Genomic DNA, 13217 nt, shown 5'->3' on the forward strand with positions numbered 1-13217 from the left:
GTCAGCACAGAAAAGCACCTCTGTCCCTTAGCTGACCTTCTGCTCAAGGCAAACTTGCAGGTAGGTTTTCAAAGTTTAAACACTTCAGTGCTGTAACTCAGATATGTCCTTCAGGCAGCTCAATCCCAAGAAAACCTCCACCGGGGCAAAAGAGGAAGTCAGTGGTGTGCTTCAATTCAAGTCATCTCCTTTATGGCACCTCAACCCCAAGGAAACCCCACCAGGGGCAAAAGGAGGAGTAAGAAGAAAGGGGATTTAGAACTACAAGAATTCCTTAAATTCTCCACTTTTCCTGTACACGAAGCTCAATTCTACTACAAAAAGCTCTACTGGAACAGGAACATTTCTACGGTGTACCATGACCATCCGCTGGAGACAGAAAAATACTAAGCATTCTGAGGCTGAACGCTGTCCATAAGGGGCAAATCACATAGAACAACTTTGTTTCTCTGACTCCATCTGCTGGTTGATAGACATAAACAGGTTCTGGACTGGTCTAGTATGGATGCTAGGGAATAAACGTTGAAAATTCAATTTTAGAAAAGTGGATTTTACAGATGTAAATCTTCAATATGTGCATATGACAAGGGGGTGTGGTTTTGGTGGGACTACAGCAGAGCCAAAAACCCATGTATTCCACATTTCTGGAGGGGAATGCACACCACTGAGATCAATAGGATTTATAGCTGCTCTAGGGTACATATAAATGTTGTAAAAAGTACTAATTTTGGGCAGTTCTCTACAGAAGAGATTAGAGGAGGTTGCCTCCTTAATAGTCCCCAATTAATAGTGGCAAATGATTGCAGCCTCTGTATTTAATTGGGAGCATTTAGAGATGTAGGTTTCCAAAACGGCACCCATACATGTCTATGTGTTGGCAGCTACATGTCTAAGGCCCTGATGCACAAAACCTAACGAGCCAGCAACATGGTTTTTATACCAGTTCTTGCTGGTTTAGCGAGCAAGGAGTAAAATGAGACATGCACAAAGGGGTTCTCCGAGCTCTTTTCCTATCATGGTAGCAGCTAATGAAAACAGAATATAAAGCTATAATGAGCTAATTACTATACAAATGTGCATGCAAGGCGATGCACGGTCGTTTTCTGACCCAATGCACAGAAGCCTATGGAAACGTTAATGGGAGGTCTGGGAGCTGTCTGTCCTGACAGCTCCAGACCTCCCATTAAATCTGAGTGAGCTTCACACAACAAAATATCAGGGAAGAGACTGCTTTTAACCAGAACATAAAAAAGTGTGACAAAAATCCAACCTGAAAGGCTGTAGGGAGCTGGTGAGTCCCTGCAGTGGGAGGAAAGGAGCCTTCTTCAGTTGTCTGGAGCCAGGAAGAGATGAGGGAGAGCTGCAGGAGTTTTTGTTTTGCCGCTGCCCTGTCCCTGGCAAGGAAGTGGGGGAGGCAGAGAAGAGAACCCGAGCCCACGGGAGCTAACTCCAGGCTCCCGGCATTAGCTGACCCCACCCCCCCTCCACTGGCTCCTGGCATCAGCGGACCGCCCCCCACCTCCTGGCATCAGCGGACCACCTCCCCCCCCCCCCCCCCCCCCAGCAAGAGAGTGCAGGCTTGTTTTTGGAGGAAAAAAAAAAAAAAGCTACACTGACTCTCATACATGCAGCTTGTCTTCGTGTATGAGAGCAGTCTGTAGCATGCACAGAGCAGCCACGCTTAGCGATGGGCTGCTCTGTGGATGCTCAGCTGGCTGACTGGCTTTCCCCCTATTGTGTGCAAATAAGCTAGGTCACAAAAGCAACAAGCAGCTTATTTGCATGAGATTCTCTTTGGGAATATAGATATATTTCCAAATTGGTAATGAAAATATGATTGGATTCTTAATGGGGACCTTAGTGCATCTGGGCCTAAGTTCTGAAATACCAATTTACATGTCTGTGTATGCTGTTGTTTCCACTGATATTTTAGATGCTGACAATTGTAAAATGGTTGCTCTCATCATAGATAAAAGAATGCCTGTATATGCACTGGTTATGTATTTTACAAAAAGGTCTACTACAGCTGGTGCAAAGCCTCAGTCCCCCCACCCCATTAACTTTCATTAATCTGTCGCTCCCAAAGCATGATGCTCATATATCACATATACACAAATAAAGAACAATTTCCTAAAGTTATTGACCCAGGTAAATGAGCTATTTGAAAATTGCTCACCCTTCCTGCTGGTGAGTCCATGAGTTTGTGTGGTTCTCTAAAAAACTGTTGCTTTGTTTTCACTGCAGCTACTCTTTGCTGCCCTCCAGAAGCTGCTGTTGCCCTAGGTGACAACCTAGTCTTGTCTAATGGTTGGACCAGCCCTGGGTTCTATATTGGTAGATCCTCTTGTAAAATACCAGAATTTGGCATGTCCCGAACTGGACATCATATTATCATCTCTCTCTCTCTTGGTCTTCTAACAATCTTGACGCCACTGCAAGGTGCTGAACATTTAACCTTCCCCTGTAACTTGTATTTCTTCTGTTACATAACTAAGACGACCTTGTTCTGCTCAAAAATACATCAACAGGACAAATCAAATAACCACAGAAGCCAGAAGGGAGAGGGAAGATCTATGGTGTAAGTCAGATACCTGTATGTACTGTGATGGCATTAAGTGTTATAGGAAGAGCGATTCAGGGGAAAAAAGGATGGATACCTATATATTCCTTAGGAGGGGATTTCCGTTTCTCTGCCTTCACCACCAGAGCTTTCATGTTACTGGATTTCTCCTCATCCGTGCTGTTTGCCTCCATCATATCGCCCTCCTCTGTAGAAATCACATGTTGCTGCTTTCGTGGCTTCTTTCTAGGGGATGCACCCGGTGGTAGCTCACTAGACATTGAAACATTATTGGCCAGCAATGCCAGAGAAGAAGATACTGTATTTGGAGCCAAGGGAGGAACAGCTGAGAGGAGAGAAAAAAAAAAGATTAAAAGGAACACTTATACCCCCTACCCCCATTAAGAGAAATAATGTGCCTGGATGTATCCCATGTTTTATTAAAAACAGTGTGTGTTTGTCACATCAGCTCAGCTGGGTGCATCCATCTGTTGGAAACAGGATGCTGGGTTCGATGGACCTTTGTTCTTTCCCAGTATGGCAATACTTATGTACTTATATCTTTATGCCTAGCAGCACAAGCTGAGGTCAGACTGCTGTCTTCTATATCCCTGCTTCACTGGTGAGTACAACACACATGTCTGTTACAGTTATGGAACTGAACTTCACCAAGTGAAAGGAAAGGGTCTGAATCAGACATGACATATCTAGCTGGACATCAGGGATTAGAGGAGCTTTCAGCTAATGATGAATGCAGATACTTAACTAGAACACCTAAAAGCTGTTTAAAACATATTTAAGAAAAAAAATTGTTAACATCAAATGCAGTCTTTTTGTAAAACCAAGATCTGGAAGTGGAGTTTTATCATCAGATAAAATTATGAATTCACAAAAGCTAGGGCCTGGGCCTAAGAACACTCACTGGCTTCCACACTTTATTTCATATTAGGCTCAGGGTACAAGAGCATGAAACAAAGACAAAATGTTTCCTGGGCTCCACCACTTCCTTAGGAAAAGTCAGGGCTATGATGGATTTTTGTATTTATTTATGTATTTATTGGGATTTATTAGCCACTTATATGAAGAGCTTCACCCAAGGTGGTATGTTCTTGCTTCATCAGTTTAGCCTCAAGTTTGATGTGAACAAAGTGTTTAATGGAGACTGTGCAAACCTTCCAGTGATTTCACACACTTACAAGGGATTTAAATCAAATATAATAAGAAAGGTTTACAAGCTCTTTTACAGAATGATGTGTGTGGTGGTACAGTGCTCACTTTTCTGTTACAAATTACCGCATTTTTCGGACTATAAGACGCACTTCCCCCCCCCCCCCAAATTTGGGAGGAAAATGGGGGGTGCGTCTTATAGTCCGAATGTAGTTTTAAAAGCACCGTAATTCCGTTTTGCAAGGTCCCCCCTCGCTTCCTCCAAATTTTAAAAGAAGTTATACCTGGTTGTGGTTGTGGCAGCAGCAGCAAAAAGATGCATGCTGGGCGTGTCAGTCTTCTGTTCTGACGTCTCTCTCAGCTCTGGTCCCGCCGAGCAGAGAGAGACCTCAGAACTGAAGACTGACGCGCCCAGCGTGCATGCTTTTTGCTGCCCCGACCACGACCAGGTAAAACAAAATTTGGAGGGAGCGAGGGGGGGGGGGGGACCTTCCAAAACGGAGAGAGGGACGGAGGGGGGCCCTGGAAAACAGAGAGATCGGGGGCCCTGCATTCGGACAAGACGCACCGGACCATAAAACGCACCTAGGTTTTACAGGAGGGAAAAAGTGCGTCTTATAGTCCGAAATTTTTTTTTCCTATTTCCCTCCTCTAAAACCTAGGTGCGTCTTATGGTCCGGTGTGTCTTGTCTGAATGCCGATTGACGCGTGACAACCAATGAGATTTCAAATTTACTGCCACAGGCAGAATAAGCGAAATAATGTCGTTAGGGTGTACACCGGGGTTGTCGCTGCGGCGGAACTGTAAGATTTTAACACTGGCTGAACGAATAAAAATTTAGAAAACAAAGTCAAGCATCTATTGCTAAAGAATATGGTGTCAATCCCAGTCAAATTTCACATGTCTTGAAGCAGAAAGACCAGCTTCTGGAAGAATGGCAAAACAATACAAATCCACAACAGAAATGAAAACGAGTGGGAAAAGTTGAGGAGGTAGAAGGTGCTCTTCTTCGGTGGTTTTCTCGAGTCAGGAGCAGACAGTTTCCTGTCAGTGGTCCACTGCTTATGGAGAAAGCTAATCAGCTAGCAGAAAGTATTGGACTAACTGAATTCAAACCCACTGTTGGATGGTTGGAAAGATGGAAGGAGAGGAGGAACAGCATAAAATTCAAGAAACAGCATGGTGAGAAACAAGATGCTGATGACTTTGGTGCTGAAAATTGGGTTGTTTCAGTTCTTTCTACCATCTTGAACGAGTTTGCACCACATGACATTTTCAATGCTGACGAAAATGGTCTCTACTGGCGAGCGATTCCTGATGGAACACTTGCATTCAAACATGCCGAAACTACTGGAGGTAAAACACATAAGGACCGACTGACAATCCTCCTTTGCTGCAATATGGATGGGAGTGAGAAGTTGGAAACCCTCATCATTGGAAAGAGCAAACAGCCCCATTGCTTCAAAAAAGTTAAGCGACTTCCTATGTCATATGAGGCTAATGCAAATTCATGGATGACTGGGGAAATTTGGAAGCAGTGGCTAAAGAAGTTAGACACTAGAATGCGGGCACAAAAGCGTCAGATTTTGCTGCTTTGTGATAATTGTGTTGCACACAGGGATGATGTCAGGCTGTCTAACGTCAAGGTGGTCTTCCTGCCACCAAACACTACCGCTCTGATCCAACCTATGGATCAGGGCATAATAGCCAATTTCAAACAACATTATTGGGCTCTTGTGCTACACCATCTGATGAGCGTTATGGATGACCAGACTGCGAAGGATAAACGTGCTGTTGAACTGGCTCGTAATCTATCATTGTTGGATTCCCTACATATGCAGAAAGAAGCATGGAATCATGTTACACAGGCAACCATTGTCAACTGCTACAAGCGGGCAAGCTTTGTTAAGGATGTGGAGAGGGACGAAACAGATGCAGCTGTTGCAAACACATCAGATGAACAGGTTACTGACATCCCAGCCGGTGTTACTGAAGAGGAGTTCCATCGCTACGTAGCTGTTGATTATGATCTACAAACTGCTGAAGACAGAACTGATGTCGAGGTATGTGCCTACACACAGGCAACAACGGCTGATGATGGAACAGATGAAGAAATGAGCAGCTAGGCACATGCTGATGAAATTCAACAACCCCCTCCTGTCACTTTTGTAAGAGCGCTGGAGAGTCTCAACACCGTGCGGGCCTATCTGGAGGCCACTGGATGTCAGTGCTATGGCATTTTTAACCTCTGGCAGACGTAGTCTATGGAACTCACAGACCCAAGAGTGTACAGAGGACTATAACTGATTACTTCAAGCAAGCCTGTCAGTTAACTGAGACTGTATACTGTACATATAACAGTACTGTACATACGTTTATCAAATGTCAAGCTTCTTTGGGTCACAACGGTTAAGTGCATGTCTGGTTAACTGTGTGCATTTCTTTGGTCCCAGACCCTTGCACTTAAGCGGATTGCACTGTATTTCAAATGAATTCAGAGTGGACTTTTTTGCATAATGGCGGTTTTACCCTATTGTATATACCCCAGATTTGTGAAATGTTTGGGATATTGTCATACACAGTTTGCGCAGTCATAGCCATGGAAACCTTTGCCTCTCTCAGTTTCCACTGGACTCTTAGTTTCCTCCTTGCTCACCATACAATCTGAAAGGATGGCCTAATCTATGTCATATACTTTGGGGCTCATTTGTAAAGCACTTAAGACTTACAAAATCCCATAGAACTTTGTAAGTCTAAGTGCTTTGAAAATATGCCTCTGTTTCTTAATTGTTCTAAAGTAATATTAAGAAGACGAGTATAAAAATTGCCAGAGCCTTTTTACCAGCATCTTGGTGCATGTTTGTATCTTTGTTGGAAATGTACTATCCAGCAGAGGGAACCAATAGGAATGGCTGAATTTATCAAGGCATCATGGAAAATGGTATAATTTAACACATTGTGGGGTAAATTCACTTTTCATGTGCTTCTGAAGGTGATTCGTTAGAGCTTAAACAATTTACAACTGATACAGAAGTACCGGGGTGGGGGGGGGGGGGGGGGACAACACTTTTCCAGCCAAGCTATTCTGTTTTTTTTTTCTACTTCATTTTCTAAGTATTCCTGGAATATACTTTTAAGTTGGAAGTTGCAGGACAAGATGGGTGGATTCATGGAACAAATGCTGTTATAATGCATTTTAGATCTAGACTAAAAAGCAGCAAAAAGGTGAACATTTTGGAAGGGGGTGTATACTCTACTTCAAATTGAAGTTAATCCATTATGAGCATCTTGTGTAAGAAAGAAATAATCTATATACATTGCCTTATAAATCAAATGCACAGCTTTTTCAGTTTAATACATTTTATATTTACTAAACAAGGGAGTCGGTGATCTGTGGGCTGTGCAATGACCACCCTTCCCAGCATATAATTATTAGAGTGACAAACACACTTATTGAGATACATACATAGATACAAGAGTAGCTCAGGTTAGGCCTGAAGTGTTTTTCATGTCAGGCAGGTTGTGCCCTTTGAGAGCAATGTAAGGAACAGGGAGTCCTCACTTGTCTGCACTATACTTGGCTTTTGTCAGACTAATATGTACTATAATCCCCTTTCCCACCCCTCCAAAGGAGATACCATGTCCTGAACCAGCGGGTACCTGAAACTGGACGGGCTATATCCATTGGTTCAACTTCTTCCTTGATTTTAACCTCAGGAACTGTAGGACCCACTACAGCAGACAGGGCCCCGCTAGCTGTGGGCTGAGGAATTGGTGTGGCCATGCTGGCAATAGTAGTGGCAGAGGTGGCTGATGTGGCAGTAACTGCAGACAGTGCTGTTGCTGGCTGTGATGAGGGACTTGTTGCAGCAATGATGCTCGGTATGGGTGCAGGTGGCTGTGAGCAGGGCTGTACCACCATACTTGGCTGCTCACTGTTCTGATTGGATGCCGTTTCCACGGACACACTAACTGGTGTTGCCATAGAAACGTGAATTTCCGCTTTTGGCTTGGCACTAGAAGCAAATTGGAGAAATGTCATTCAGTTTCAAATTTAGAACAGATATAGGAATGTCCTGCACAAGTAGCATATAAACAGATGCCATGGATTGCTTTCAATTATGTAGAGTGGAACACATAGCTGTATCAGGAAAGCAGTTATTCTCTCCCCAATGATCTCTCTCAAAACAGGAAACACTACCTGACAGTGACTGCAAGGCAGGGCCATAGCAAGTTATTTGCAGACACACAGGGCGCTAGGGAAGCAGTCCATTAGCTTCCCTTGGCTGATGACACAAAGTGGGCAGAGTAGAAGTGCACCGCGTCAGTTGGGGGCGTGTTGCATAGGGCGCATGCAACACTCCTGCTGCAAGACATTTGCATTTGATACTTGCATTCCTGGGACTGCTCAAGCAATCCCTAATTCATTAAGTAGTCACATTTCTTTTTTTTTAAGTTTTAGAGATCTGAGCTTTAACTATTATATAAATGTCCCAATATAGTCAGAATGACCCTTCTATTATGCCCTGGACAGGCAAACAACTGATCACTCACAATGGATGATCTGCTCCTGTAAAGTACCCTAGAAGAAAACAAGATGGCTCTAACAAAGGGAGGCTGATTTTCTACTAGACTGCTACAAGCAGGACTAGTTATCAAGGTAACCCAAAAAGGGATATATCGCTTCGAGACTGAAAACTGCTTTTATAAGCTTCTGCAAACTTGGAACACAGAGCAGCATCTACCATATACTTGCCCAATCCCTGCTCTATAAAAGCTTATCTAGACTCTTTCCTAGATTCATCCCCAGTGGAAGTTCTAAGCCCCACATGAAGAAAGCTTTTATACCCTGCAGGCCTTGGGGATCCTGAAGCATTGCGCATACTGCTGTCCAGTCGTGGGCTTGTTGCATCAGGCAGTTGAGGGGGAATGAGGCTCTTCCGCACAGAGAGCCTGGAAAACAGATAATAAGCATGAGCATGTCTTAAGAAGGGCTGCATGTTAATTGCTATTAATATAATATTTCCTAATCATAAGTAGTAAACTAATTGCAATGTTGTCTATGTGCCCTTGCATCTGGCGTATCACTCTCCTTCCCTTTCTTCCCAAAGGCACTTACAAAACTGGAACTCTGGGGTCGGCCTCAGCATATGTCAAAGATCAGTTGCCACTGTGACTGGCTGTTTGCCTGGAGGATCAAGAGAAGCATGTGCCGTACCTGCCAATGCCCATGCCTAGCATCGAGCAGGATCTTTACTGCTGGTTCCCCCACCCCCCCACCTAGCAGTCCTCTAAACGCCCACAGATCCAGCATTAACTATTCCCTCCCCCTCTACTCCAATGTCCAGCATTTCTCTCTTCTGTCCGGTTACCCCCTCCCCCACCGACAGTCATCTAACCTTACTTTCCATGGCTCAGCTGCAGACCCACACCAGACGTTCACAGCAGCAACAATCAAAGCAACATATGTGCAGGAGAGCCGCCCATATTCTTGCAGCCCATTAAGGCCCTGTTCTCTTTGAAGCATACTTCCCATCCTTAGAGAGCAGAACCATCAGGACTTTAGTGGGCTGCAAGCGCATGGAGATTTGAGGGGGAATGCTGAATGAGTAAGTAGGAAGGAGGGAAGAGAGTAGAGGAAAATGTTGTTGGACTGGGAGGGAACCATTTTATAGGTAGCAGGGGGGTGCCAGAAACATTAGCACCAGCCCAGGGGAGGTGGGAGATGGTGAAGATGCTGAGAATGGGGAAATATCCTGGATATTAGAGGATAGGGTGGCATGAGGAGGAAACAGGGAGACAGAGCGGATGATGGACCAGGGAGGGAATATGGAGACAGAGGATATGCTGGAACTGGACATAGGGAGAATAGATTAGTAGGGAATAAGGCTAGGGAATGGGAGGGCTCGGTATAGGAAACAGATGTTGTATAAGTCTGTCCTGATTTTATGTGGAGGTAAACTTCTGGGTTCCAGCCTTAAGTGTTGCCCCCCCCCCCCCCCGAAAAGGGAAGATCCCACCTCCTCCTACTGAAGTATCACAAGACTGCCCTTATCGTCAGTGGGATGGGAGAAGTGGGGGTGGGGAAATTCTGTCTTTAAAAAACAAAACAAAAAACCCCCCACTCCTTTTTTGAAAAATGTATATGCCTCAGTGGCTGGCTCAAACAGTAAAAATGAGTATTTATTACTTTCCATATGCTGAATGTGTTTCTGGGCTATTCTTCTTATGGTTAATAAAGGCAATGTTAGTTTCATGGAGTGGGGGGGGGGGGGGTATCATCATCAGCCAATTAATATACTAGTACAACTGGCTCTCACAGTGTGTAAACAAACTGCTTGTTTAATTGGGGCTGCCAAAGCCACTTCAACAAATTTTAAAAAGCATTATTGAAAATCTTTTTCTAGGCGTTTCCTAGGTCTCCTTCTCTATCCTTTTAAACGTGTGCCTTTTAGGGGAAAAAAAAGTCAATCTTATATTTGTAAAGCTAGTATGGACGAGATCCATGAACATTTTGTGATGACTAATTTCTTTCCTTTTGGACACCAATCTATGCTTGAGCAAGATTTCTGAAGACAGAGCATAGACATAAGTAATCTATGCCATAAATGGAGTTAGCTAGAGTCTATTGGCAATTAGAGCTGTACCAAATAGCATATTTTTACTATTTAGCCAAATACGAATAATGAAAAATATTATTTGGCCAAATACGGAATACAAATAATGGGCACTGAGCATTGACATAACAAATAATAAAAGAAGCAATGTGAAATCAGAGCTCAAGTGTTTACTTCAGTAGAATTTAGCAGTAGAGCCCTGGATTATTTGTATTCAAATTTAAACCACTATTCAGCCAAATATGAATAATGTATTCGGGGCCAAAATGAATCGAATATGAATATTCAGTACAGCCCTACTAGCAATAACCAAAAAGAAGGCGTTTTTCAAAATGCTTGAATTCCTTCAAAAAAGCGGTAAATAAATATTAACAAATAAGCAAACAAACAAACAAACAAACAAACAAGAGCCTTAAAAATGCTCAAGGATTTCACAACTTGTGCTGACCTCCATGATATATCAACTAAATTATATGTGGGGAAAAAAGGACACCTATGCCAGAACCACATGAAGTGCGATCCAGTGGTCAATGTCAGAAGTCTGAATAAAAGTTATTGGAAGGACAGACACCTGTTTTATAAGGCCAGCTGCCATAAATTATCAGAACATAGGCTAAAAATGACTTATAGGTCAAAGACAATTTTCAAGTGACTGCATTTAATGCAACATGATCATTGTTGACATTCACTTAGAGAACTACTACAAGAATAAGCTGTCCTATGCCATGTCCATTATTATATCATATCTTTAGAATGCCATCTTTCTGGATGCGAAGTACTTTCCATGTGACTGAAACAAGCATACACAGTGCAATATTTAGAATTCTGAACATGGATATGTCTAGGGAAAGGAGTCTGTGAAAGGGCTCACCCGTCTGTGGTTGGCTTCTTCCGGAGGATGCTTGGACGTGGCGAGGAGCCCTGGGCTGGGGTGTTGCTGCTGGTATTCTGGTTGTGAGTCTGCACTACTGTAGTTGCAGCTGGAGGAGTGCTGAATGTGCTGCTGATGGGATTGGCGACAATAGTAGCACCATCTGCCAGAACCACAGCTGGGAGGGAAGTGAAAAGCATTGAAAGCAGTGCCAGAGCAGCCAGATCAAGACCATAACCACCTTCCAGAGCCATGGTTAAGGTGAGCTGCATGAGCAGCGCGCCAATAACAATGATTTTCTAAATAAGCTTCCATTCCAGTTTTTCTGTTCTTTTTATGCTAGTTGACATTTTTTTATTTCTTAATAGAACTTACTTTTGTGAATTACCATTTCATAAAACCTCGAGACTACTTCCAGAAGTGAGCACAGTGATGGCCAGGTTACACCAATTTGCCATTAGTCTGACACATGCCACAAAGAACTAGATTTGTTTTTTGTATAAATATATGAAAAATCATAAGAGAAAAATAGACATTTACACTATTCAGTGCATGATCCTCAGACCTAAAGACTAGTTCTGTCTGCCTAGTTTTAGTGGGTTCTGCCACTAGCTTGTTTTTATAAATTGTCCTATAAGAGTCTCTTCTCAACTTTCACTGGTTAACCTGTTCATTCTTTCCATTGGCTACTTTCCTCATTCTTCTGTCTAAAAGGTTCTATCATTGGCTGTTTTATTTGCCTTACAGCCCTGCTAAACTTTTAGGTTGTTGACTCAATCTTTAATACTGTCAATGCTTGATTATTGTAATAATATTTTTTTTGGATTGCCTTAAATTCATGATCAGAAGACACCAAACTATTCAGAACACAGCTGTCCGCCTGATCTTTTCTCTAAATCTACTAGAGTATCTCCTTATCTTTCCCAATTACATTGGCTTCCTATGGAAGCCTGGATCTGGTTTAAATGTTGTCGTCTGCTTGTTAAACTTCGAAATGATCTAGCTCAAAATTATATGTATGAGATTATTACTTATTCAAGCATGAATGCTCTATATTCGCTACGCAAGTCCTCGTTTTTTGCTTACCCTAGTCTTAAACGGAGAAGATTTAAAACACTGTTTAATTCATTATTTTCCTATGAGGCTGCAAATCATTGGAATAAATTACTTCTTTCCTTGTGATCTACTGTGTATTATATTCATTTTATAACAGATTTGAATACTTTTTTGTTTCAGAAATTTATTTTGAATTGTTAGATTTTTTTTCCTCTTATTTTCTGCAATTAATAATGTATGGGTTTTTTTTAATTGTATTTTTATTATTGCATTTTCTGGTTAGCTGAACCATTGTCTGTAATCTGCATAAAACTTCACTGAGGTAATTGCGGAATATAAGCATTAACTGTTATGTTGAAGCAATCCTATTAGAAGAAATCAGGTACCTGAAGTCTTTGTTTCGGTCTGTGCTTGCTGAGAACCAACTGATGCTGGCTGCAGTCCTTGAGTACTGATTGGTGTAGCTGGGTGAAGCCCCTGTGTTCCAACTGATGCAGTCTGGATCCCAGGTGTACTGATTGGCCCAGGAGGGATGCCCTGCGTGCTGATTGGTGCAGGTTGAATCCCTTGGATATGACGGGCATGAGATGCATCCACAGTCATTAGCTGCATCGGGTTCAAGTGAACGGTGGAAGCCACACCCACCCCAGTTTGTGCTGTAATGGTGGAATTAGGTGCCTGAGCTGAAAAGGAGAAAGAATTACATATCTCAATGCAGAGTGTACCAAGACAAATGTTATATTAGGCCTAAAGAAAATTGTGCACATTTGCTTTGTGATGAGAAATACTAAGTTTTGAAAAGACCCCTTTGATTTATGACCTTTAGCTGGAAGACTAAATCTCAGAGGACAAGATGGTTATAAGCACAATGTACTACTTAGATTGTGAGCTTACTAGGGACAGTCCCAGTATCTGTAAAATGAAACTGTAAACCAAATAGGTCTA

At 42.7% G+C, this 13217-nt stretch overlaps 1 protein-coding gene across 3 annotated transcripts in view; it reads right to left on the reverse strand.

Annotated features, from left to right (window-relative positions):
• The window catches only part of SAP130 (Sin3A associated protein 130), a 119141-nt gene that overhangs the window by 20085 nt on the left and 85839 nt on the right, over positions 1-13217 (reverse strand). For all 3 annotated transcript variants that reach the window (XM_030216399.1, XM_030216398.1, XM_030216400.1), the window contains exons 13-17: positions 12659-12955; positions 11217-11394; positions 8577-8681; positions 7389-7744; positions 2658-2906 (exon numbers count right to left, since the gene is read on the reverse strand). In XM_030216399.1, the coding sequence (XP_030072259.1) occupies positions 2658-2906; positions 7389-7744; positions 8577-8681; positions 11217-11394; positions 12659-12955 (1185 nt within the window). The remainder of the gene's footprint in view (positions 1-2657; positions 2907-7388; positions 7745-8576; positions 8682-11216; positions 11395-12658; positions 12956-13217) is intronic.

This window comes from Microcaecilia unicolor, chromosome 10 (genome assembly GCF_901765095.1).
Source record: "Microcaecilia unicolor chromosome 10, aMicUni1.1, whole genome shotgun sequence".
In the NCBI taxonomy this organism is placed as follows: Eukaryota; Metazoa; Chordata; class Amphibia; order Gymnophiona; family Siphonopidae; genus Microcaecilia; species Microcaecilia unicolor.